Source organism: Bos javanicus, chromosome 2, assembly GCF_032452875.1.
Source record: "Bos javanicus breed banteng chromosome 2, ARS-OSU_banteng_1.0, whole genome shotgun sequence".
In the NCBI taxonomy this organism is placed as follows: Eukaryota; Metazoa; Chordata; class Mammalia; order Artiodactyla; family Bovidae; genus Bos; species Bos javanicus.
The window spans coordinates 129,323,729-129,349,518 of NC_083869.1; the positions used below are offsets into that span (position 1 = coordinate 129,323,729).

A 25,790-nucleotide genomic window follows, 5' to 3' on the forward strand; every position below is an offset into this window, starting at 1 on the left:
AGGAAGATTAGCTGGGGATGAAGACAGCAGCCTCTTGTCCCCAGGATTCCGTCTTGCTCACGTCACACACTTTGCCCTGCCCTCTCCCCAGTATCTGCTGAAAGCCGGGGAGAGCCAGATGAAGCAAGGTCCTGATTTCCTGCAGAGCCTCATCAAATTCTTCCATGCTCAGCACAAGTAGGTTCCCCTGATGTCCCACCCGTATCCCCACAGTCTCTTGCCCCTTTAACCCTTCAGGCAACCCAGAACAGGGTCATCTCCAGTGTCTGGCAGACCCTCGAAGTTTCTATGTGTGAATGTATGTCATTGGTAACGCTTTTTGCAGCTGCTCTTTATTGAATGTTCATCAGGTATCAGGCACTAAGTACTTACACAACCCCCTTGAGCAGCTACTGATATTATTCCCATTTTACAGATGCAAAAACTGAGGCTCAGATTTACTAAGATCACATAGCTAGAAAACAGGATCTGGACCATCAAACTGTACCACCCCCCAGGTGCCCTGGGATCTTTAGAGCACCTTCTCTCATACTTCATCTCTCATTTTCATCTCTCTCTCTCTCTCTCTGGTCCCGTGCTTGGCCTCAAACTCAGCTTTTTCCAAGATGGCTTGAAGGCAGCTCAGAGCCTGTCTCCCTTCATCGAGAAGCTGGCAGTCTCGGTACACACAGTAAGTCAGGCTTCAACCCTGAGCGTGTGGTTAAGCCCCCTGTCCTCCTGGGAACATCTGTGGCTGTGGAAGAGCTGGCTCCTGCCGAGACAGCGAGGCTGCTGCCCTGCTGCTCTGGGCATGAGCTCCGTGCCTGGCACAACTGCCAGCTGATAACTGGGTCCTGCCCTTCATCCCATAGCTGCGTCAAGCCCAGGAGGAGGAGCTACAGAAGCTGACCCAGCTCCGGGACTCCCTCCGAGGGACACTGCAGCTCGAGAGCAGAGAGGTCAGCCCCCAAATCATCCCCAAACAAGTGCCCACCCCCTCCCAGGCCCACCCTGGAGGGAGGGAGATAAAGGAAGACCCCACAGGGTCCCCTTGAAAAGGTCTCCCTGAGCGAGACCCCTGCAGAACGGGGCTCTTTGCCCCACATGCCCTGAGGTCTCCTTCACGTGTCCAAGCAACAGGAGAGTCTGAGCCGGAAGAACTCGGGAGGTGGCTACAGCATCCACCAGCACCAAGGCAACAAGCAGTTTGGGACAGAGAAGGTTGGCTTCTTGTATAAGAAAAGTGACGGGTAAGTGACTCAGAGAGCTCGAGTAACTTGCCCGAAGCCACACAGACGTAAATGATAGGGTTGAAGGAGGCGCCTGAAGGGCTAGTTCCTATTATTTGTTGAGGGTTCCAGGGCCCTCCATGCTGCAGTGCAAAACCACCAGAATCCTGGGCTCATGAACTCTGCTGAACGTTGCAGTTCTTAATGGAAAGAAGGAGAACAGCAGCGCCAAACACTTTTTGGGCAGTCTCCATGGCCCCACTCTTAACCGTTGTAATATACTGAATATGCCTGGACATGAAAATGTTGGCTGTGCCTTGTTCCCTCATGTGAAAAACAAAAATCAGGCTGTAAATGCAAAAGCCTTTATGGGATCCATTCATTAATTTTTTTTTTTTTTACTAACTAATCAGTTTTTATCAGAGAAAAATAACTTGGTTAAACCAATTAATATTTACCTCTTATAGGAAAAGTGTTGAGTAGCTTTGACTATGGATTTGCTCATTTTATTTCGCATGCTAAGTTGCTTCAGTCGTGTCCAACTCTTTGCAATCCTGTGGACTGTAGCCCGCCTGGCTCCTCTGTCCATGGACTTCTCCAGGCCAGAATACGGGAGTCATGCTCCCCTGCAGGGGACTTCCTGACCCAGGGATTGAACCCGCGTCTCTTATATCTCCTGTATTGGCAGGCGGGTTCTTTAACACTAGTGCCACCTGGAAAGTCCATCTTATTTTGGGAGTCTCGGTGTTTATCTTGCTTGGTCTTTAATCACAATTCATCTCTCATGGTCAAGAGCCTATTCCTTCTCTCAGACTAGGAGCTCCCTAAGGTTGCGAGCTGTGTCTCTTCCATCAGACCGGAAGCTCTCAGAGGACCAAGGTCACATGGTCCCCTTTAGAATAAAGACTCTCAGAGAGTGGGGCTGTTTCCTCATCTGACTGGGAGCTTTCTAAGGGCAGGGCTGTGCCTCCTTCATCGGAAGGGAGTCAGGGAGTCAGGAGTATAGGGGTCGGAGTCAGGGGACAGAAAAGGTAAAGAAGTGGGACTGGAGGTCATACAGGTGGGGTCGGAGACCTGGTCTAGGACCTTGTTCACCAACATGTTCACACCTAGTGTGAGCCCTGGGTGATGGTCTTTGTATCCCTCTGGGCCCTAGAATTCGAAGAGTCTGGCAGAAAAGGAAGTGTGGAGTCAAGTATGGCTGCCTGACCATCTCACACAGCACGGTGAGGCCTGGAGGATGGGGATCTCAGGGCATGATGGGTCCTCTCCTCCTGGTGTTCAGAACAGACAGGTAGCAAGCCCTCCCTCTAAGATGCAAACCTGGACCCAGGGAGCGGGAGACCCTCCGCAGGAGGAAGGATGGGCTCCAAAGCCCCCAAGCTGGTCTTGGCCCACCCTCCACATCCTTGAGGTGCTGGGAGAGGGGAGACATTAACTGGAACATGATTATTATGCCCATTTAACAGATTGGGAAACTGAGGCCTAAGAGTTTGGGAGGCCCAGAGGGTAACTGTACATCCTCCATCTGCAACCTCCCACAGATAAACCGGCCCCCAGTGAAGCTGACCCTGCTGACATGCCAAGTAAGGCCAAACCCCGAGGAGAAAAAGTGCTTTGACCTGGTGACCCGTGAGTAGTCCCTGCCCCCTACACCTCAACTGGCCAAGCCTTCTCTAAGAGACCAGTCAGTCCTGGGAGGCTCCAATTAGGGGGTCTGTGTCCAATTCCACAAGTGAAAGTTGCTCAGTTGTGTCCAACTCTTTGTGACCCTAGAATTCTCCAGACCAGAATACTGGAGTGGATAGCCTTTCCCTTCTCTAGGGGATCTTCCCAACCCAGGGATCGAACCCAGGTCTCCCGCATTGCAGGCGGATTCTTTACCAGCTGAGCCACAAGGGAAGTCCATGAATACTGAGTGGGGGTAGCCTTTCCCTTTTCCAGGGGATCTTCCGGACCCAGGAATCGAACCAGGTCTCCTGCACTGCAGGTGGATTTTTTTACTGCTGAGCTTCCAGGGAAGCCCCAAGTGTTTATCAAATAGCCTACCACAGGCATACAACTCTTTAAGCCCTGGACAGGCTATTTAAAAGCTTCACTCTATATCACATTAAAGATTAAAATGCACCCACATGCATGCGTGCGTGCTTAGTCCCTAAATTGTTTTCTGACCGCATGGATTGTAGCCCACCAGGCCCTCTGTCCGTGGGATTTCCCAGACAAGAATACTGGAGGGGGTTGTCATTTCCTTCTCCAGGGGATCTTCCCCACCCAGGGATCGAACCTTCATCTCCTGCATCGGCAGGCAGTTCTTTACCACTGAGCCACCAGGGAAGCCCAAAATATATTCACGCACCACTCTGAATATGATTATTTCTGTAAAATATATTTAAATGGATTTGGGTAATTTGGCTTTCAAAATTATTATTACTTAAAAATGTTCCATTTTCATCATTTGGAGTCTTTGGTGACAGGCATCTCACGGGGGCCAGCACAGGCTGAGAAAGCCCTAGATCTGGTCCTTGGGGAGCTCTGCCTGGCAGGGGTGTAATGTGGAGACCCAGGACTACAAGGGGATGGGAAGTGTCCAGAAGAGCGGTGCAGATAGAGCCCCCTCAGAGATTAGAGGACAGAAGTCCTACCCTGCCATGGGGGAATCAGGAAAGGCTGCTGGGAGGAGAGAGCTCTAGAGTCTGACCTTGAAGAACCCAGAACGTCAAGTCTAGGGAAGGACATTTCAGGAGACAGGACCTGGTGTGGCGAAAGGCATGGAAACAGGAGGGTGGGCCCACCAGTTTAGCCAGGGTGCAGGGTTCACATAGGAGCAGTGGGAGATGAAGCCTGGGAATTTCTCTTTTTTTATTTATTGTTTTTATTTGGCTTAGGTCTTAGTTGCAGCATGTGGGATCTAGTTCCCTGACCAGGGATCGAATCTGGGCTTCCTGCATTGGGAGTGTGGATTTTTAGCCACTGGGTCACCAGGGAAGTCCCTGGGAATACCTCTTAAAGATTTGGACCTTCTTTCCTGGAAGGAGGGAGCCACAGGAGACCTTGGAGCAGTGAAATGGCGTGATTAGGGCAGAACCTCGGGCCCAACCATCTGGCAGCTGGTGCAGGCGGGTAGGGGCGCGGGGACAGGGACAGGCCAGGAAGACCAGAAGGGAGGCTGTGGACCTGGGGCTGAGTGGGAAGGTGGTTGTAGGTTCAGAGGATACTCTGCTTGTGGGCTGAGGGGGGTCTTGTGCCCTGGGAAACGGCACCTGACCCTGGAAGCTGGTTCACACAGAGGGGCCTTCTTGGAATTGGACTTTGGAGACTGCTGAGAAACTGCCCCCTCTGCTGGCCACTGTCATCACCCTCCCCTGGTAGCCTAACCAAGCCTGGCCCCACAGGGACAAAAGCTCCCTCTGGACTCAGCACTTGGGATGACATCTTCTCGGGCCCAGGGAGGTAAGGCCAGCAGGATCCCTGTGGCCCAGACAACCTCTCCTTTCCCCACAGACAACAGGACGTACCACTTCCAGGCGGAGGACGAACATGAGTGTGAGGCGTGAGTGCCCCCTGAAGTCCAGCCAAGGGGTGGGGGTGAGGGGGGCAGCCTCCGGCCGTGATACAGAAGCACCCCCCCCCCCCAATCACCCGCGGCGTCATCCCCACGGTGTGGCTCGCCCGGCTCCGCAGGTGGGTGTCAGTGCTGCAGAACAGCAAGGACGAAGCCTTGAGCAGTGCCTTCCTCGGGGAGCCCGGCAGCGGCCCGGGGCCCTGGGGGGCCGCCGGGCTGGACGGGGAGCCCCAGGACCTGACCAAACTGCTCATCGCCGAGGTCAAGAGCAGGCCCGGGAATGGCCAGTGCTGCGACTGCGGGGCTGCAGGTGCGGCGGGGCGAGGAGAAGCGGGTGGAAGTGGAGGGGCGGGGCCCACGCCTCTGAGGCACGAGTGCCTCTATTTTGCAGACCCCACCTGGCTCAGCACCAACCTGGGCGTGCTCACCTGCATCCAGTGCTCGGGCGTCCACCGCGAGCTGGGCGTGCGCTTCTCACGCATGCAGTCCCTTACCTTGGACCTGCTGGGCCCCTCGGAGTTGTTGGTGAGGGCGGGGTGGGGCGGGGCCAGACGGGGTTTGGGGCGTGGCCTGGTTAGGGGGCGGGGCTTGGGCCCGTTGGTTCAGCTCCGCTGGAGCTTGTGGGGTTGGGTGAGGCCCGGCCGATTTGGGGCCAGGACCCAGACAAGCCCGAAAGAGGATGGTCAGGAGCGGGGCCTGGACCAGGAGGGAGCCTGAGGGGCGGGACCTCTGGGGGCTCAGTCCTCCAGGGGTGGGTGTTATCCTAAGCTCCGGGTCTCAACCCCATCACTTTCCCGCGAACCCAGCTGGCCCTGAACATCGGAAACACTCGCTTCAATGAGGTCATGGAGGCCCAGCTGCCCTCGCACGGCGGCCCTAAGCCCTCCGCTGAGAGTGACATGTAAGGAGATTCTCAGATGGGGGCGGATGCCGGCCGGGGAAATTCTGCTTCCCCAGAGCCCAGGGAGAAGCCTGGGGAAAGAGGAGGCTTCGGTCTGGAAGAGTCCAGGACATGTGGGATGGTCTCAAGGGTCAGCTGGGTGGAAACAGTCCTTGCTCTGACATCCCGCGGTTATTTTTGGCAGGAGCGCCCGCAGGGACTATATTGTGGCCAAGTATGTGGAACACAGGTTTGCCCGGAGGTCCACCCCTGAGCCTCAGAGACTCTGTACAGCCATTTGCAACCGGGATCTCCTGTCTGTGCTGGAGGCCTTCGCTAATGGGCAGGACTTTGGACAGCCACTGCCAGGGCCCGAGGGGCAGGTGAGAACCTTCTCCAAGGACCACTTACAACCCAGACACAATTAGCACACCCTGTCCTCCTCCAGGACTGGCTATTATTACTGCCCCCTGCCCCCACCTCTGTGTGTGTATGTGTGTGTTAGTCACTCAGTCGTGTCCGACTCTTTGCAACTCAAGCCCACCAGGCTTCTCTGTCCATGGAATTCTCTAGGCCAGAATACTGGAGTGAGCTGCCATTCCCTTCTCCAGGGGATCTTCCCGACTCAGGGATCAAACCCAGCTCTCCTGGCTTGGCAGGTGGATTCTTTACCATCTGAGCCACCAGAGAAGCCTGTGCCCCACCTCTGACATCTGCTCAAACCCTGCCATCAGAGGGGTAAATGGGAGAGCGCAGCTTCAGTCAGGCAATCTTAAGGCCAGATCCTGGCTCTGTCTTCCTAGCTGTGTGCTCCTGAGCAGGTTACTTAACTTCTCTGAGTCTTTTTTCCCTCATCTGTAAAACAGGTTAATGATAGCACCCACAGGGTTGAGGTGAGAATTAAGTCATGTATGAAAGGGCCTGGTGCATAATATATGCAATAAATGTTAGAATCTTTTCTTTTTTTCTTGAAAAGCTTTAGAAATGGGTAGGAGTGATGAGATCAGAGCAGGGGAAGACCATCACATTGGTGAATCTAGTAACAAATATCATGTGAGCTGGGAAGGAAAGGATAACACAGACTTTTGAAAGATTAAATGGACACTAATTGGGCACCAGTAATTGGGTGCCTTGTCTTTGAGCCTTCTGCCTGGTATCTTGGTGGAGCTGTCCAGGGGCCAGGGTGGGTGCAGCACTTAGACAGGCTAAGAATTTGGAGCAACTTACATGCAAATGATAGCTGAAAGCTCAAGGTTATTTGTGGTCTTGGGGGTCATGAAAAGGAGGAGCAGAGAGAGGAGTGCAGAGCCAAGAACCAAGTTTGGGAAACACCTTCTCCTGGGGGAGGAGGAGGCAGAACCACTGAAGGAAGGAGTGAAGGAATGGCCTTGCACCCCGCTCTGAAACCTGAGGTTTCCCCATTCAGTCTCCTCTCACCGGGGTTCTGGCACTCTCATATCTGGAGGTGTCAGGGGGCAGCAAGCATTCAAGAGGGTAATGTTGTGAGGGCAGGTGAACTGGGGGAAACTCAGAGGTGTGGACGTGTATTCAGGCACCTGGAGAGCTCGCCCTGCACCTGGCTGTCAGAGTCGCCAACCAGGCCTCCCTGCCCCTGGTGGATTTCATCATCCAAAATGGGTGAGAACCTTCCTGCCCGCCTGCCCACCTCCTCACGCTCCCCTTTCCTTCCTCTTCTCCCCGTCTCCTCCCTCCTTTCCTCTCCCTCTTTTGCCCCTGACTCTGACCCCCTCACCTGTCTGTTCCCTTCCTACCTCCCTACATCCCTGACCCCCCGACACCCGCAGTGGTCACCTGGATGCCAAAGCTGCTGATGGGAACAGCGCCCTCCACTGCGCTGCCTTCTATAACCAGCTCGACTGCCTCAAGCTGCTGCTGAAAGGGAGAGCCTCAGTGGCCACAGGTGGGGCTCGACAACTCCTCCATCAACCCCCCATTCCTGGCTACCCCTCGTGGCGGACTTCCTGGCTTATTCCCAGACACAGAGCACTTGGAGAGTCCAAGCACTGCAAATGGACTTTGCAGACAGACTTGGGTTCTTACCCTGGCTTGCTTCTGACCGCCTTTGTGATGTTGGAGTTTGTCTGTTCATCTCTTGAACCTCGGCTTCTTCATCTGTAGAATGGGCATGCAATCACTGACCTAGTAGACCTGCTAAAAGGATAAAATAAAATGTTTCTGAAAGTACCTAGTCAAGTAAACATTAACTAAATCTGAATAATAGTGCTTAGAATAGCTACAATTGACTGTTTAATGTGCACCTGATAATGTGCCAGGTTTTCTATGTCCATTAACTTAATCCTTACAACAACCTCATCAGTAGTTAGTATCATACTCACTTTATAGGTGAGACAGTTAAGGCCCAGAGAGGTTGAGTCACTTGTCCATGGTCACACAGCCATGAGGTAGCAGAGCCAAGATTAAAACCTAGACAGTTTTGATTCCAAGACTCATCTTAACCTCTGTGTTATAATGCCTCTTTGACCCTAACCATGACCGCTGTCTTTATCCCTCCTAGTGAATGAGGCAGGAGAGACAGCTCTGGACATAGCCAGGAGGAAGCAGCACAAGGAGTGTGAGAACCTGGTGAGATCTAGGGAAGGAGAGGGAGCCCCGACCCCTCGTCTCTCTCCACCGAGCCCCTGGCCTTCTGAACTACAAAGGTTTTGTGTTTGGCAGCTGGAGCAGGCCCAGGCCGGGACCCTCACCTTCCCCTTGCACTTGGACTACGCCTGGGGAATTTCCACAGAGCCTGGCTCCGACAGTGAGGAGGATGAGGAAGAGAAGGTGCGTCCCAGCCTCTCGGGTCTCCAGACAGCCCAAGGGAAGAGTCAGATGGGCCCTGAGGTGAGGAGGGGTGGGGCTGAGCACGGGGAACCAAGGCCATCTTCCCTATCACCATTTTGCCCCAGCAGCGCTGTGCACTGAAGCCCCCAGCCCAGGCCCGCTGGACCAGTGGCAGGCTGGACATCAGCAACAAGACCTATGAGACCATCACCAGCCTGGGACCAGCTGCCCCTAAGAGCCAGAGTGAGGATTGCCCCCCACCTTTGCCGGTCAAAAACCTTTCTCGGACCATGGCCCAAGGGCGTGTGGGACATGCCAGTGGAGGTATGGTTGGTTGCCCAGAAAAATTCTCTCATGCCATTCATTGAGGGCCTGCTATGTGCTGGGGGACTGAGCTAAGAGCGTTGTGTTAGTCCATGTTATCCTCACCATCACCTGGCAGGTAGGGGTTATCATTTGCCCCTTATAGGTAAAGGCAGAGAGATGTTAAGTAACATGCCCAAGATCCCACAGCTAAACCCTGATGTGGGCTTCAAACCCAGGTATGTCTTATTCCAGATTCCTCAGTGCTTCACTTAAATAAAAGAGAGGGAAGAATGTTTTGAGCATCCACTGTATCTCAAGTCCCTTGGGGTCTACTGAGATGCAGTCTAGAGAGGGAGATAAAAACTGGAGGCTAGCTCATTATAGGAGAAGGCAATGGCAACCCACTCCAGTACTCTTGCCTGGCAAATCCCATGGACGGAGGAGCCTGGTGGGCTGCAGCCATGGGGTCGCTACGAGTCGGACACGACTGAAGCGACTTAGCAGCAGCAGCAGCTCATTATAATATAAGGCATAGTGTGACATAGGACATAAATCCCAAAAGGAAAGAAGCAAGCTTTGCTGACTATTTCTCCAGCACCTAGCACAGTGCCTGGCTGTTGTCAAGAACTCTTGGTTGAATGAATGAACAAGCTTGTTCTGGGAACTCAGGAGAGGAAGGGAGCTGACCCTGTTAGGATTGGTGTGGGGGTTAGGAAGGCTTCTTGGAGGGGGCAGCATCAGAGCTGAGCCTGAAGGATGAGCAGGAGAGTCCAGATTGAGGAGAGGGTGTGAGCAGAAGCAAAACAGTGAACAGTGTGAGCCATGAGACTGAAGCATGATGGGGAAGAGTTAAGTGCTGGAGAGGTAGGTGGCGGGGTGGGGAATTGGGAGAGAACCATGATAGGTCCCCAAGGTCAAAAGTTCCTTTGCATAAGTGATGAAGACAGGCTTTATCACTTCTGATTTCAGATCGTTCTGAAATTCCCAGCCTGAGCTCAGAGTCCCTTGGGGCCTCTGAGAACCTGAGCAGCCCAGCCTCCTCCTCCTCCAGCCTCACAAGCCCTGTGGAACCTGGGGGTCCCAATGAAACCCTACCCAGCTCTGAAGAGGGCCCCTGCGAGCCCCCAGGCCCCTCCCGCCCCAGCCTGACATCTGGAATCTCCCCTGCAGAGATGTATCCCCCAGTGAGGTTCAGGTTGGTGAAAGCCCGGCTGTGCAAAGTAGCCAAGTCTCCAGACCTCTCTGAGCCTTCATTTACTTCCCCACCTCTAAAGGGTGCCTGCCTGAAGCCTGAGATGCCTCCCAGCTCTGAGGCCCATGAACGATGTGGAAATGCTAGACCTTAAGTGGAGGGCGACTGGACCTCTTCCCCCTTCACACATCTGCTCCTGAGTCTGGGGCTTAGGCTGAAAGAGCGAAGGCCTTGTCCCACCTGTGTACTTGTTCTGGGGTTTCACAGTGGGGTCTTCACTCTGTCCCCACCTCCAACCCAGGATTCAGTCTTGCCTTCCTTGCAGACCCTTTCAGTTTGGAGTTTGGGGAATAGACATGGGGAAATTTCCAGTGTGGAGGTCAGTTCCAGGCCTCTGAGGCCTGTGATGGACTCGGCCTGGGGGCCTCATGGACTGTCTACCCAGCCATCCCAAGCCCCCAGCCTCGCTCTCTCCCTGAGCCTTTTCCCCCAACTTCAAGGGGCTCTCTGGGCACGGGGGTCACGTTAGCCTTTCCCTGTCTTCCAGCTCCGAGAGCACTCGCTCCTATCGGCGAGGGGGCGGAGCCTGGAAGAGTGTCGCTCAGCCCGGCAGCCTGTACCCGGAAGGAACGTGATGGTAGGACATGCGGTTTGCAGGATGGTGACAGGGTGCCTGGGCTTCCCAAGTGATGAAGTGCCAAAGAATTCACCTGCCAATGCAGGAGACGTGGGTTCAATCCCTGGGTTGGAAAGATTCCCGGGAGTAGGAAATGGCAACCCACTCCAGTATTCTTGCCTGGAAAATCCCAGGGACAGAGGAGCCTGGTGGACTACAGTCCATGGGGTTGCAGAGAGTTGGACACGACTGAGCGACTGAGCAGGCATGCATGCACAACAGGGTGCTTGGGAGGCAGAGTTGGTCAAGAGTGAGTGTATTCGGGCAGGAGATCTCTCTCCAGCACTGGGGGGCAGCCTTCGTCTGGCCAGTCCCTTTCCTCATGGTCCTCCTCCCTGCTGCAGCCCTTGATGGGTGCAGCTGGGGAGAGCGGTGGCCTTGAGAGACGGCAGAGGTGGCGAGGCCCAAGTTCTGGCTGCTCCCCTGGGGAGGATAAGCAAAGCAGTGTCAGCCAGCCTGATCACTGAGAAGGGGTGCTGCTTCCCTGCAGACGAGGTAGGATTAGGGTGGCTAATTAGGTGGCTGATTAGGATTAGGATTAGGGTAGGATTATGGTACCAGCCCTTGGTTTGCCGGACTCTCCCCTTGCACAGGAGTCTCCTAGAATCTGCTGAAACTTCTAGGCATTCAGGGATGTGCTATCATCTTCTTGCCGTGCTATCACGGCAAGAGCTGTCATCCCTAATCCAGCTTCTCCCTGCTGAATTAGAGTCTCGAACAATCATACATCTTTAGATGAGGAGCCTTGGGGTGGGCAGAGGACAGAGGCAAGCATGCCGAGAAGGAAGCCACCTCTGTTCCTGGTTCCCCTGGGGATTCACCAGGGATGGCATCAGTTGTCTGTGTTGAGAGTAAGGGATGGGAGGAACTGGGTCTCTCTGGGGAATTGTCATCCTCAGTCCACCAAAGGCAGGCACCAGTCACGAATGTGTGTCTATGGCCACCATCGTCCATTACCCGCTTGATGCTCGTTGTTGAGATGTGAGAATAAGGACCTGCTTTGGTGTGTGGAGGTCTTGGAGAAGTGGTGTTTCACTTCTTCAAGCCTCAGTTTCATTCTCTAAAATTGGGTATTTCATTCATGATAATTTCATTTACCTACAACAGAACTGTTTGAAACTGAGTGAGATAAACAGCTGGGATATAATAAGTGCTTGTGTGCGTGCCAAGTCCCTTCAGTCGTGTCTGACTCTTTGTGACTCTATGGACTGTAGCCTGCCAGGCTCCTCTGTCTGTGGGATTCTCCAGGCAAGAATACTGGAGTGGGTTGCCCTTCCCAGTGCTTAGAAGATATCAATTTTCATCCTTTCCTCCCCAGGTCGGCTTCCCTGAAGGAGACGGCTCGAGGACTGGGGTTCTCCTGCCGAGCTCTGTGCAGCTTTTGCAGGACTGGCTCCTTGCTGGCCCTTGCATGCCTGAACCACCCTTGTGCTGAAGCCCAGCATTAAGAGCTAGGACTTCAGTTCACCAGACAGGAGCTGAGGTGCTCATGCCCTGGGGTCTTGCTCTTTCTGTCCCTTGTGCCTCTGTGGCTGGCCTTCCTCCTTGCCGTGAGCCCCTGCCCCTGCCAGGAACACTGGGCCCTCTGTGTTAGGGCCGACGGTGGTTTGTTTTCCTCTATCTCATACCTGCCAGGGACAAGGGAACCCTATTGTCTGGACCCTAGTGCTCCTGACTTAGCTCCAGCTGCAGAACCCTAAATCTTTCATCAGAGCAGGACTGTGTTTCTTCCATCAGTCTGGGGGACTTTAGCTCACATTCATCATTCTATAGGCCAGGGATTCTGCCAGACTAGGGACTGTCTTCTCAGTCATTCATTAGCCTAGTATTCTTTGACTGAGTTCTGGCTCTTTGTCCATTCCTGAGCCAGGCACTGCAGAGGCCACAGGAATAAGATACAGGTCCTGCAGCTGAGGTCCCTTTCCCAGCAGCTGGTCCCAAGAGTTAGGCTTGGGAATGGGCAGGGCCGTTCCAGAGGATGCTTCTGGGCTCAGGGGCAGACTGACGATCAGCTGGCTTATACCCAAATGGTATTCCAGTTGTCTGCCGCCTGCATCCATCCTGGTTGGTCAATGCCCATCCTGTACTGGCTGTTAAATAAATATTCTAAATATCACTCCTTCTGAGGGACAGCACAGCCTTGCTGTGGACCTCTGCTAGATCCCCAGCCAGGAGGTAGGGTAGGGCTCACCCCCGATTTGCCTACTCTCCTTGATTTAGCCAGAAGGAAAGGCGTGGTCTAGGATGATTATCATCGTTTCTCTCCTGTTTCTCTCAGTCAGCTCAGGAGCCTTCCAGTCTTGGGGGAAGCAAAGGGCCAAGAAAGGAGAAAGGAGAGTGATAGAAATGGAGGGTGGAGACTTAAAGGTTCTGCTTCCTAGCATCAGAAATCCCACCATCGCTTTCAGGCCCATACTGGAAAACAGATACACCTACACCATCATCAGTCTCTAACACATCAGTTCTGTGGGCGCTGGGCACTGGGCCCTGGCAGGGTGGACCGGGATGAGCGAGGGCGGCTGGAAGATGCCAGTGGCCAACACAGCAGCCTGGCCAGGGAGGCTGGGCTGTTTACCCTGGAGACCCGGCCAGTCTGTGATCCCACAGGAGCAGGGTTGTCTTCAGAGCCCCCAGTGACTGGTTTTATTCATCTCAGATCTGTTATTATTTCACTCATCTCTAATAAAGGATTTTTTGGAGTAAATTTCAGTGGTATCATTTATGTGCTCTCAAGAGCCATAGGGAAGGGGAGAGATTCTTAGGGCTTGGAATTCTTGCTCTAGACTTGGAAAAGGGACAGCCTGGTGCAGAGCAGTAGATGGTGACCAGAGTGATTCTCCCCCCAAGGCCATATGGCAAGGCAGAGAAATCTTTTACTGTTCCCAACTGGAAGGTGATGCTGGCATCTAGTGGCTAGCGTTCAGGGCTGCTGCTTAACATCCTTCAGTTCACAGGCCAGCCCATCAAAATAATGAATTTCCAAAATGTTAATAGTGCTGAGGCTGGGAAAACACAGTGTGAGGGAGAGCACTGGCCTGGGAGTCTGGAGACCTGCAGTGTAGCTCTGCTTCAGTCCCTGCTTCAACTTCATCTCCCCTGAGACAAAGATTGGAGAGGGTAGTTTATTTGTGAGATCGTCCTAGGAAGCACAACGAGGGAGCAGGGAAACAGAAAGTCAAAAAACAGCGAAGGAGGAACTTCCCTGATGGGCCGGTGGTCAAGAATCTGCCATCCAAGGCAGGGGATGCGGATTCCACCCTGGTCGGGGAGCTAAGATGCCACGTGCTGCAGGGCAACTAGGCATGCACGCTACAACTCCTGAGCCCGTGTGCTCCAGAGCCCACACGCAACTAGAGAGAAGAGACTCCAGAGAAGCCCGCGCGCCCCAACGAAGATCCCACATGCTGCAACTACGACACAGTGCAGCTAAAGAAAGAAATATTTTAAATACATTTACCTATTTATTTGGCTGCCTTGGGTCTTAGTTGTGGCATGTGGGATTGAGTTCCCTGATCAGGGATCAAACCCTGGCCCCCTGCATTGGGAACACAGAGTTTTAGCCACCGGACCACCAGGGAAGTCCCCTAAATAAACACATATTTTTAAAAAGAAGGAAAAAAGCAGTAAAGGGTGTGTTAATGAGTTACCACCCTGAGAAAAGAAGGGAACTTCTGACAGATTGTATTAATTAGAACATGCCTTCAAGTTGTCCCATGGAGACTGAAGGACTGGTGTATTTACCCCCAACTCTAGTCTCTCACTGGTTCAGGGGTCCTTTCTAGGAGTGCCAGTTCTTAATTCTCAACTTCCTGGCTGCTCTGAAGCCTTCAGTCAGATGCAGGAAGCTGTCAGAGATGTGTTTAGGAACCTGATGCAAAGAACTGACTCATTTGAAAAGACTGATGCTGGGAAAGGTTGAAGGCAGGAGGAGAAGGGGATGACAGAGGAAAAGATGCTTGGCTGGCGTCATTGACTCAATGGACATGAGTTTGAGTAAACTCTGGGAGTTGGTGATGGACAGGGAGGCCTTGGGGCCAGTCCATGGGGTCGCCAAGACACAACTGAGTGAACTGAACTGACCTGACCTCCACGGTGGATGGGTAGGCAGAGGGGAGGTAGTGGGTACTAACTGGTAACGGTTAAGCAGTGCAATCGTAGTCCTCACTGGGTCTCAATCTTCCCATCTGTACAAAGAAAGGGTAGGACTTGATGTTTTCTTAGCGTCCATTCAAGCCCTGATGAAGGTCTTGGCTTCTTTTGATGTCAGTTAATTCACAGTGGGAGTTGGGTGGAGATTTGAGAAAACTCAAATCTGCTTTTTTAAAAAGACCAGTCGTAAGTAATTGCAGACAGCTGTCTCTTCAACCCAGAGGGACATGCTTGGGTTGATAAACCCTGAAAGTGGCTCATAGTGTTTTTTATGATCAGGCCGCTCCCCCTCTGCACACACCTCTCACCTCTGTGCTGTGGCCACAGCAGTTTCTCAGTTCCTTTAACCCTGACAGGCCAAACACTCTCCCTTCCATAAGTTTTGCACATTTGGAATTCCAGCAGAATTGATTTGTACCTCTTGGGATGTTCAAGGCTAAACGTGCATGGCACCTAGTAGGCGCTCAGTAAATACACGTATGAATGAATGTTTCTTGTTCTCTCTCTCTCTTTTTTCTTTAGTATTTATCTATTTGGCTGTGCTGGGTCCAGTATTCTTGCCTGGAGAATTCCATGGACAGAGGAGCCTGGTGGGCTACAGTCCATGGAGTCACAAAGAGTTGGATCTTAGTGGTGGCACTCAGGATCTTTGATCTTCATTTCACCATGGGGGATTTTTTTACTTGTGGCATGTGGGATCTAGCTCCCTGACCAGAGATCGAACCTGGACGCCCTACATTGGGAGCACAGAGTCTTAGCCACTGGACCACCAGGGAAGTCCCTCTTCTCTTATTTCAAAACTCTCCTCCTCCGACCCACCAACTCCCACTGAGTACATCCGCCCAAAGTTTAAACGTCATTTCTTCAGAGAACATGACATGCCACATGGTATAAAACCCCTCAGATATGTCTGTAAAGTATCCTCTACTTCCTGACCCTCACCCTAGTTGTGATAACACAGAAGTGATGGTGTCCACATTTGTTTTAAGGTTTTTCTTACCCAGATACTGCCTCAAGCTTGCTGGGACTAGATCTATTTTGTTCGTTGCTTGGACATTCAGTGTGTATCTGTTGAATGAATGAAAAACCCACCCCTTCCTACCTTGGTCCCAGGTCACACAGCAGCAGTTAGAAGTTTTAGCCCAGTTTTAGAAATGGAGACCTGATTGATTGGGAAAAAAGTTTTTTTATTTGGGTTTTAGTAGCTCTGTAGTCCTGGAGAAGTGCATGAACTGTGTTCTGCAGGACTTCAGAATGGGGCAGGCGTATAAAGGAGAAAATGGCTAAGTTATAGTCAGTTACATGAGCTATTTATCAGGAATTACAATTGCAGCTGGCCAGAAGTAAAGGTGCTTATGAAGTAAAGATTGGTTGCGATCCAAAATGGTTGCATAATTACAAGGGGAGACCTTGAGACAAAAAGGTTTGCAGCTGGCAGGTATTGTTCTGAGCACTCTGGTGATGTTCTTGGAGCTGGTACAGCTCAAAGAGAGCTTAAGGGTTTTGTTTAATCTTTTTTTTTTTTTCTATTTGGCCGCACAGTACATGGCATATGAGATTTTAGTTCTCCAACCAAGGATCGAACCCATGTCCCCTACAGTGGAAGCAGAGTCTGAACTACTGGACTGCCAGGCAAGTCCTGAAAGTTCAAGTGTTGAATGGTGCAGAGATGTGTCTGATACCAGATCCTCAATGGCCACCCGACTCCATATGCCTGAACTGTGATCATGTATTTTAATTTCAGTTTGTCATCAGAAGCCAGATGAGTCCACTCAGTCATCCATTCTCTGAGGTTCTTTCAGGAAAGTCTGGAGATTTCCCTTGAACACCCCCAGCTACAACTCCCCACACCCCACACACTGTGAACCATTTTCCCTGATTCCCCTCCAGGCCCATAAACACCCTCACACACACACACTGCACACACGCAAAGATCATTTTCTATCAATTAAACTCACTCCTTTAGGAAGGGATGTGGGTCAGCTAGGGGCACTGGAAGGGTCCTTCCGCAGGAACACAGACGTGTGCACAGCTGTGGGGGCACAATTTTGTTTCCAGACCCAATCTCCTTGGGGAGGCAGCGTGCAGATCCTGAAGGGCACTCATGCATCTGGATCCAAAGTTCTCAAAGTCGGGCGCACTTAGGGATCTCCCAAGCCCTCACCCTCACTAGAGTGCAGTCGTGGGACCAGAAATGCAAAACCTCGCTTTAACAAACAAAACTGAAGGCCACGGTGGGCCTGGATACACGCGTATGTGCGCAGGCCGTGTGCGCCAATGAGTGAGCACGGAGATGGGACAGAACTGGATTTCACGATCCTGCAAAAATAAGGGGATTCGAGTATACCCAATTGCCTCCACCTGGGCATCGGCGCGAAGTAGGTGCGCCGGGTTTGAGCTGCAAAGGTTGCAGAGAGGAGCCCTCCTCGCCTCGACGGCCGCCCCCACTCGCCGGAGCGCCCTCCTTCCCGAATCTTCCTTCCGCTCCAGGCCCCCCACCCCGCCCCTCCAGGACCGGCCGGGCTCTCGCAGGCTTGTCCCTCTCCCGGGGAGGCCGGGCTGGCGGGCGCGGGCAATCTTTGCCCGGGCGAGTCCTTGAAGTCTATATTTAGTGCACGCCGCCCCTCCCCCACGTCGGGAGGCCCGCGGCCGAGGGGTGGGGGGAGCCCCGCCCCCGCCGGGCGTGTGTGTCGGGTGTGTTTGGGGCCCGAGCGGCTGGCGCGCCCTCTGCCTTTTTACGCCTCCGGCACCCCCCGCAGCCCGGCTGCGGCCCCTGCGCCCCTAGCCCCGCCGGGCGTCGCGGGCCAACATGGGCCAGGAAGAGGAGCTGCTAAGGATCGCCAAGAAGCTGGAGAAGATGGTGGCCAGGAAGAAGACGGTGAGGCTGCAGAGTTCGGGCTGCAACCCCCGCTCCCCACTCCGGGGCAGGCGCGGGGCGTGCGAGCTCCGAGGAGTCCCGGGGGCGCGTGCTGGCCCGGCGCCCGGGAGGCGCGCGCGGGACTCGGGGACCCGAGGGAGGAGCGGCTGGGGCTGGGATCCGCGCCCCAGGGGGGAAGACTGGCATCTCAGGGTGGGCGTGTGCGTGGCCCCAGGGCGCCGGGGGTGAGGTGGGGGGGGGGGTGTTGTGGGAGCACCGAGCTAGCCCCCGAAGACCCGAAGGCTTCTTGTGCACGTCCGTCTGGACCTGCAGGGTTGGGGGCCCTCGGGTAGGTCGTGCGGGGCCCGGGAAAGAATGGGAGACAGGAGCTGGAAAAGGACTTTCGGAACCCCTGGACTCTGCGTGTGCAAAAGCCCGGGGGGAGCTTTGGCGACCGCGGAACGGGAGACCCGGAGATAAGGGTGGAAAGAACTCCTGGGTGACCCGAGAAGTGGGAAGAAACTTGAGCTGATGAGGGGTGCTGAGCAGTGTGTACCCCCGCACCCCGGGAGTGGAGCTGACCCAAAAAGAGCCAAGGGCCTGGGTTCCCGCAACCGCACGGCTAGAGGCTCCAGGAGCTGTTGGCCACTCTCGCTTTCCTTGGCCGCGGGGTGGGGCCCGGGCCCCGGGCGGGGGCCTAACAGGTGTCGGGCAGCCGCTGCGCCCACGGGGCCCGCCGGGAGGGGGAAACGGGGACCGGCTGGCGGCCAGGGCTGGGGGCGGGGGCGGCGGCGGCGGCGGCGGGGACAGCGGAGCCGGGAGGTTGAGAAGAATCAGGACTGGGAGCCCTACCTGCGGATCCCTGAGCGCTCAGTGCCTGGCTTGAAGTTAATATTTGATCCTTCCGTGATCTTTGCCTCAAGTTGGCTGCCGCTGGATTCCTAGCCAAGCAAACTTGGCCTTGGGATAGGGAGGGCTGGTACTCACCCAGAGTGGGGTGAGAGGGGAGGGTAGCCTGGGAGGGTAGCCTGGCAGGCAGTCCCCCCTCCCTTTCGACCCTGTCCCAGAACCCTCTTCCTTCTGCCATCCAGGGGCACATGTGGAAGCAGGACTTGAATATCCAACACACTCTGTAATCCTAGAAGCTCAGGAAAGGGCTGGACCCTAAGGGTGCCTTTAGAGCAGGGACAAGGGAGGGATTGCTGGACCCATGGGGTGACAGGGAGCCCTCAAGTAAGACATGGGCAGTATTGAGTTGGTGTCCATCTGAAGACCAGAGCCTCAGTTTCTTCATCTGTGAGATGAGATGACCTACCCCCTGGGAAGGATTGTCAATGGATTTTTTTTGTCTCTGCTGGTGATGGTGAAGGTGGAAGAGATGTGAAACCCTTAGGATGATCTGGGCTGGCACTTGGGAAGGCTCAGAGAGTGACACGTGCTTTTGCTCAGCCAGAGGAAATGCAGAAACCTGCAGATTTTAAGGAGTCTCCATTCCAGGATGCTCCAAAGTCAGTGAAACTGAGCCTCAGGTCATGGGACTCAGCTGGGCGAGGCAAACCCCAGCCTGGGTCTCTTGAACCAGATTCCACCTCAATCAGACAAGTTGTCCCAGCCCTGCCAGTTGCTGACCCCCGACTTCGGCCAGGAGATTCTAGGCCTTTTGGTGAGAGAGCAGGAGTGGGAAGCTTAGGAGACCTGAGACAAGGCAGAGTGGCTGAGGAGGAAGGGACCTGCCCTGGCCTCCCCTCACTCCTTTTATGGCTCTAGACCCACCACTCTGCTTTCTCTCTCTAGCCCTGGATTTCTTCTTCTGTGAAATGGGAAGAAGAAATAGTGTCCTTTGGCAAGGAGTCCTGTGTAAGTACCCAGAGCTCTCTCCAGGAAAGATGCAAGTCTGGCCACAGGGTCCCTGGAACACAGAGCCGGTCTGCAGCCACGTCTGCGCCTGGGTTCTTGGCAGCATCTGGGTGGGCACAGAGCTCTGGGCATGTAACCTAGAAAGGTGGGGCCTGCTCTGGGAGCCAAAGTGGGCCCGCCCAGTGGTGGTTAGGGGGAGGACACACTTCCTGTAAGAAGACGGATCTTCCACGTTGCAGCTCAGGCCCGGGATTTACTGCCAATTACTGAAGTCCCAGCAACTTAGGGCTTTTGTCAGATGCTGTAAGCGCATATCTTCTGTACCAGCCTCAGACATACAGCAAAATGCCGCACGATCACACACAGACATAGCTACATGCAGCCACACACCGTATGGTTAAATGAGCAGCTGTGAACATAAATAACTGCACGACAGATGTGCTTACTGACCCTGACACGACCGACACACTGACCATTATATTTTCAGAAAAAGACACGAAGACAACTGTACACATGTTTAAACGTGTGCGTGTGCACCATAAGCTGTGCCCCGACGTGCAAAGCTATAAACGTAGCAAACAGCTGCACTTACGTGTCCAGACGGGTTGCGACATAGACGTCATCCCACAAAGACAAATAGACACATTATATTGGGTTGGCCAAAAAGTTCGTGCGGGCTTCCATGACAGCTTTTTTGGAAAAACCTGAACGAACTTTTCCATCAGCCCAGTCCTCTGAGCGGCATACACACAGCAGCTCCCCACCTGAGCTGGAGATTCTGCTGGCTGCACGTCCCGTACGTGCATGCCAAAAGACGTGCCTGGCAACATTTGCCCACGGCATTGTGAGTCCAGTACAGCCGGCGCGCACGGCTGTTCTCCAACATGAACCAGTTATATATGCAGTGTGACCTACACAGGCACACACCCAGTGGTGAGCTGGGACTGGTTTAATGCTGGTTGTTGAACTTTCAGCATTGTTGTTAAATACAGAAATTGTTTTTAACATTAAACTATATGCTTACAATTAAATTATGTTAAAAACAAATGTCATAAATACTCCAGAGTCATCAGTTCAGTTCAGTTCAGTCGCTCAGTCATGTCCGACTCTTTGCGACCCCATGAATCGCAGCACGCCAGGCCTCCCTGTCCATCACCAACTCACTGAGACTCACGTCCATCAAGTCAGTGATGCCATCCAGCCATCTCATCCTCTGTCGTCCCCTTCTCCTCCTGCCCCCAATCCCTCCCAGCATCAGAGTCTTTTCCAATGAGTCAACTCTTCGCATGAGGTGGCCAAAGTACTGGAGTTTCAGCTTTAGCATCATTCCTTCCAAAGAAATCCCAGGGCTGATCTCCTTCAGAATGGACTGGTTGGATCTCCTTGCAGTCCAAGGGACTCTCTCAAGAGTCTTCTCCAACATCACAGTTCAAAAGCATCAATTCTTCAGCACTCAGCCTTCTTCACAGTCCAACTCTCACATCCATACATGACCACAGGAAAAACCATAGCCTTGACTAGACAGACCTTTGTTGGCAAAGTAATGTTTCTGCTTTTGAGTATGCTATCTAGGTTGGTCATAACTTTCCTTCCAAGGAGTAAGCGTCTTTTAATTTCATGGCTGCAGTCACCATCTGCAGTGATTTTGGAGCCCCCCAAAATAAAGTCTGACACTGTTTCCACTGTTTCCCCATCTATTTCCCATGAAGTGATGGGACTGAATGCCATGATCTTTGTTTTCTGAATGTTGAGCTTTAAGCCAACTTTTTCACTCTCCACTTTCCCTTTCATCAAGAGGCTTTTGAGTTCCTCTTCACTTTCTGCCATAAGGGTGGTGTCATCTGCATATCTGAGGTTATTGATATTTCTCCCGGCAATCTTGATTCCAGCTTGTGTTTCTTCCAGTCCAGCGTTTCTCATGATGTACTCTGCATAGAAGTTAAATAAGCAGGGTGACAATATACAGCCTTGACGTACTCCTTTTCCTATTTGGAACCAGTCTGTTGTTCCATGTCCAGATCTAACTGTTGCTTCCTGAGCTGCATATAGGTTTCTCAAGAGGCAGATCAGGTGGTCTAGTATTCCCATCTCTTTCAGAATTTCCACAGTTTATTGTGATCCACACAGTCAAAGGCTTTGGCATAGCCAATAAAGCAGAAATAGATGTTTTTCTGGAACTCTCTTGCTTTTTCGATGATCCAGCGGATGTTGGCAAGAGTCATCACTTCCTTATTATTTTATTACTTTTTTCTGTCATCTATGGTCTGGAGGCTATTTATTATACTGTATTGTATCAATATGGGGCTTCCCTGGTAGCTCAGCTAGTAAAGAATCAGCCTGCAATGCAGGAGACCCCAGTTGGGTCTTCCCCCTGGGTTGGGAAGATCCCCTGGAGAAGGGATAGGGTACCCACTCCAGTATTCTTGGGCTTCCCTGGTGGCTCAGACGGTAAAGAATCCACATGCAATGCAGAAGACCTGGGTTCGATCCCTGGGTTGGGAAGATCCCTTTTTAAAGGAGGGCATGGCAACCCACTCCAGTATTCTTGCCTGGAGAATCCCCGTGGACAGAGGAGCCTGGTGGGCTACAGTCCATGGGGTCACAAAAAGTCAGACACGACTGAGAGACTAAGTACAGCACAGCATATCAATATGGTCTGTATCACTCATTTCTTCCCAGTGTCTCCAATTCAGGGACAGCATGCTCTAGCTTGACATTGCTGTAGGGAGAATATTGACGCCACGGAAGTTGACAAACACTACAAATCACTTTTTTCCTTTGAGAACCTGCTGTTAAACATTCACCAACATGCCACTGCACTTACCCACGTTGATATTTCATGACTGCAGACGTCTCGCCAGACCTAGGTCCATACCTACTTGCACGGTTGTATAGTGGGTCAAACCCAAATGGTTTGAATCCTCGCTCAGTTCCTTATAACACTGAGAAAATTCACTGCTGTTTCTTGGATTTCTCTTCTGTGAAAATGGGATCTTGATTCTTTAAAAATGAGAATAGTTTTAGGACCAATCTCATAGAATCATTTCGAGAGTCAGAGGAGATCATGCATGTAAAATATTTAGCACCGTGCCCAGCAGATAATAAGCGTTTAATTAGTAGTACACGCAGAGTTATATGCCCACAAGTTCACACGCACACACATCCGCAAGTCATTCCTCTGAAACATACTATGAACCCAAGTTCTAAGGGAGACTGAGGGCTGACAGAGGGCAGTGGGGGGATGTGGCCCAGGAAGCCGGGTAGGGTAGGGTTGGCAGCTGGCACTGCACAGTGGGGCCAGGGCACAGGACGCACAGGACACGGTCAGCTGGTGCTTCCCAGGGACCTGATCAGGACAGGAGGCTGGGGCTGGCTTCTAGGAAGTGGGTGGCAAGACAGAGAAGACCGAAAGAGGACGGGGGCGGTTCAGGGCCTGGCAACCAACGGGGTTTCACAGCTGCGTCTCTTGTCTTCTCCCTCTTCCCCTTCCCGCCTCTGCTTTCTGCTTTATCCATTCACTCAGGGAGCACTGGGCTGTGTGCTGAACTCAGAGGTCTCAGAGATTACACAGTCCTCTCTACCCAAGAGAAAAGAAAGTACATATCTTCAGAAAAACTCGAATGCTCCCAGCTGCCTTATTTGCAGCAGGCCCAAATCAGAAACTGCCGAACGGTACCATTCACAGGTGAATGGGCCGACAAACCGTGGCCTCTGCCCACAGCGGCAAACAGCCCAGTAACAAAAAGGAGCTGTGGCTCTGCGCAGCAGTGTGCACGGAACCTCAGCATGGTAACACCAAGCGAAGAAGCCAGCCAAAAAGTCCATTACAGTCACATTCTGTGACATCCTTAAACATGCAAGAAAGTAGACTAGTGGTGCCTGGGGTTGGGGGTGCAGAGAGGGGTAGATTACCAAGGGGTGCCAGGAAAACGTCAGGGATGCTGTTTGTTTGGGCTGCGCTGTACAGCTGGCAGGATCTTATTTCTCCAAACAGGAATTGAACCCATGTCCCCTGCAGTAGAAGCGCAGAGTCCTAACCCCTGACCACCAGGGAACTCCCTGACTATGCTCTTATCTTGATTGTGGCGATAGCTTCATGGATGTACACATTATGTCAAAACTCACCAAATTGTAGCTTACAATATGTGTGGTTTATTGTATGCCAATTATACCCCAATAAAGCTGTTTTTAAAAAATAAAATAAAAGCTGCAGTCCTCAACCTACAGAAGGTCATGGTTGGGAAGTGAAGGGAGGCAGATACAGACATAAAAGCAGAAGCAGTAAAGCATGAGGTAATTAACTTCAGAGGAAGAGATGGGGAAGGGGAGAGCATTCCCAGTGGAAGGACAGCAGAATGAGGGGGTCAGGGGGTCAGGGTGAGTGGGTAGGGCTGGACCCTGCTCAGACGGGCTGGAACCCAGATGCGTGGCGGGAGGTGAAGTCAGAGAACTGGTTTGGGGCAGAAGCTGGCCCTTCTCTGCTCCTCCTCTTCCTCGCCTCGCCTCTGACTGCTTGCCTGCCTGCATCTGTCACTGGAATAGCCGCCTTCCTTACCTCCTGCCGCCCTCCCTCCCACCAAGACTGCGCAATGGTCAGAGAGGGGCCTGGGCAGACCCCCCCGGGCTTCAGCCCTGACCTTGTGGCCTCCCACAGGAAGGGGCCCTGGACCTCCTGAAGAAGCTCGGCAGCTGGCAGATGTCCATCCAGCTGCTCCAGGTGGGTGGCGATGGGCAGCCCCTGGGGCAGTGCCGGCGGCAGGTGGGCGGCCTTGTGCAGGAAGGAAAGACCTTCATGGGGGAACCCTCCCAGGAGGGGGTCTTGGAGGGATTTCTGAAGGGAAGGCAGCAGGGGGGGTCTTGAGGTACTCTAGGTGTGGGAACAGAAGCCTGCAGATGGCAACGGAAGCTTTCTAAGCCCTCGGGGCCCTCTGGATCTAGGGACAAGACTGACCCGCTTTCTTTGAACCCCCAAGTTCCTAAGACCCGAGGTTTCTGGGATCCAGGAGGCCAGTGTCTCGGGGAAAGGTGAAAGCCTCCCCTGTTTTTGCATTTTCCATGTGGCCTCCAAAACTCTGCCAGAAGCTCTTGGCCCTGAAAAGTTAGCACATACCCAAGCTGTAAAGTAGCCAGAGTTGTGTCTTAGGCTAAAATTTGAACTCCAGGACACCAGAGGGCAGAGAACAGGGAAGAGTCCTGGGCACCAGCCAGGCCTGTGGCCCCCAGCGCTGCCACCCCAGCTTTACTTCAAAGCTTCAGTTACCCCTGCAGGCGGGGGGCCGGGCCTTGGGCACAGACCTCACTCAGGGCAGCAGGTCCATTATAAAGTCAGGGTGATAACCTCAGCCACAGTTCCAGGGTGAAGCCCTGGGGAGCCTGGGCCAGGGCAAGGGGATGGGTGCCCTGGAGCAGGTCTTGCCAACCGGGACAGCCAGTCCAGCATGTCCTGATTCCCAGGCTGGCTCCTGACCTTCTCCCTTTGCAGACCACCAGGATTGGAGTCGCCGTGAACGGGGTCCGCAAGCACTGCTCCAACAAGGAGGTGGTGGCCTTGGCCAAAGTCCTCATCAGGAACTGGAAGCAGCTCCTGGGTGAGGGGGCCGGGTCCCCGGGGCCGAGTGTTTCTCCCCGCACCTGGGTGCTGGCTTATAGCAGGTACCCAGAGTATGGCTGTTGAATGACTCAGCTACGACCCCCAGTGGGAGTGCCAGGGTTTGTCTACTCCACAAATGTGGGGTAGTTTTAATGATGGGTGAATTTTTGTGTCTGTGTCCCTCTGTGTGTATTTCTGTGTGTTTCATGTGTGTGTACACATCTGTACATACAACATTGGTGTGCGGAGATGTCTTTCTGTCCCCATGCGTGAGCTTGAGCTTGCACCCACGTGTGCACACTGTATGTGCATTCGTCTGTAAACGCGCACTTGTTGGGAGAGGGGTGAGGCTGCCCGCGTCCCTGCCCTTCGCTCCTTTCTCCCCCAAAGTCTTGGGTTTGGCTGAGACAGAGTGAGTTGAGGAACAATGTCATGATTCTGTTTTTAGATTCCCCAGCAACCCCCAAAGGAGAAAAAGGAGAGGAAAGAGTAAAAGCCAAGAAGAAGGAAAAAGGGCTTGACTGTTCGGATTGGAAGCCAGAGACAAGTCTTTCTCCACCAAGGAAAAAACGGGTGGAAGAGCCCAAAGACAGGTACTCGTTCTGGGATGGGAGAAGGGGGCTGACGCTCAACACGTCCTCTGACAGCGCTCCTGTTTGTATAACGTCTTTTCGTCTTCACGCACCAGGAGGTGGGTATTGTATTTCC

At 53.2% G+C, this 25,790-nt stretch overlaps 2 protein-coding genes and 1 long non-coding RNA gene across 5 annotated transcripts in view; 2 read left to right on the forward strand and 1 right to left on the reverse strand.

Moving 5' to 3' along the window:
* Window positions 1–13,333, forward strand: part of ASAP3 (ArfGAP with SH3 domain, ankyrin repeat and PH domain 3) — a 51,115-nt gene extending 37,782 nt beyond the window's left edge. Inside the window, 20 exon segments of the mRNA XM_061393553.1 lie at window positions 92–177; window positions 595–670; window positions 852–938; window positions 1,120–1,229; window positions 2,365–2,434; window positions 2,753–2,840; window positions 4,710–4,758; window positions 4,890–5,080; window positions 5,162–5,295; window positions 5,577–5,671; window positions 5,856–6,033; window positions 7,203–7,288; window positions 7,456–7,571; window positions 8,187–8,254; window positions 8,348–8,455; window positions 8,584–8,779; window positions 9,731–9,956; window positions 10,501–10,529; window positions 10,532–10,590; window positions 11,948–13,333. Of these exon segments, the coding sequence (XP_061249537.1) occupies window positions 92–177; window positions 595–670; window positions 852–938; window positions 1,120–1,229; window positions 2,365–2,434; window positions 2,753–2,840; window positions 4,710–4,758; window positions 4,890–5,080; window positions 5,162–5,295; window positions 5,577–5,671; window positions 5,856–6,033; window positions 7,203–7,288; window positions 7,456–7,571; window positions 8,187–8,254; window positions 8,348–8,455; window positions 8,584–8,779; window positions 9,731–9,956; window positions 10,501–10,529; window positions 10,532–10,590; window positions 11,948–12,064 (2,169 nt within the window). The 3' untranslated portion in view covers window positions 12,065–13,333.
* LOC133233647 (uncharacterized) lies at window positions 7,364–18,883 on the reverse strand. Its single transcript, XR_009731792.1, has 2 exons — window positions 18,488–18,883; window positions 7,364–7,822 (listed from the first exon to the last, which is right to left on the reverse strand). It is a non-coding gene; the product is annotated as an uncharacterized LOC133233647 (long non-coding RNA).
* The window catches only part of TCEA3 (transcription elongation factor A3), a 45,672-nt gene continuing 37,383 nt past the window's right edge, over window positions 17,502–25,790 (forward strand). For 2 of the 3 annotated variants that reach the window (XR_009731788.1, XM_061393624.1), the window contains exons 1-5: window positions 17,502–17,656; window positions 19,430–19,492; window positions 24,147–24,209; window positions 24,975–25,080; window positions 25,531–25,675. Coding sequence is in view for 2 of the 3 variants with exons in the window: in XM_061393624.1 (XP_061249608.1) it covers window positions 17,588–17,656; window positions 19,430–19,492; window positions 24,147–24,209; window positions 24,975–25,080; window positions 25,531–25,675 (446 nt within the window). In the remaining variant the exon portion in view is untranslated. The remainder of the gene's footprint in view (window positions 17,657–19,429; window positions 19,493–24,146; window positions 24,210–24,974; window positions 25,081–25,530; window positions 25,676–25,790) is intronic. The other variant, XM_061393636.1, reaches the window with a different exon arrangement.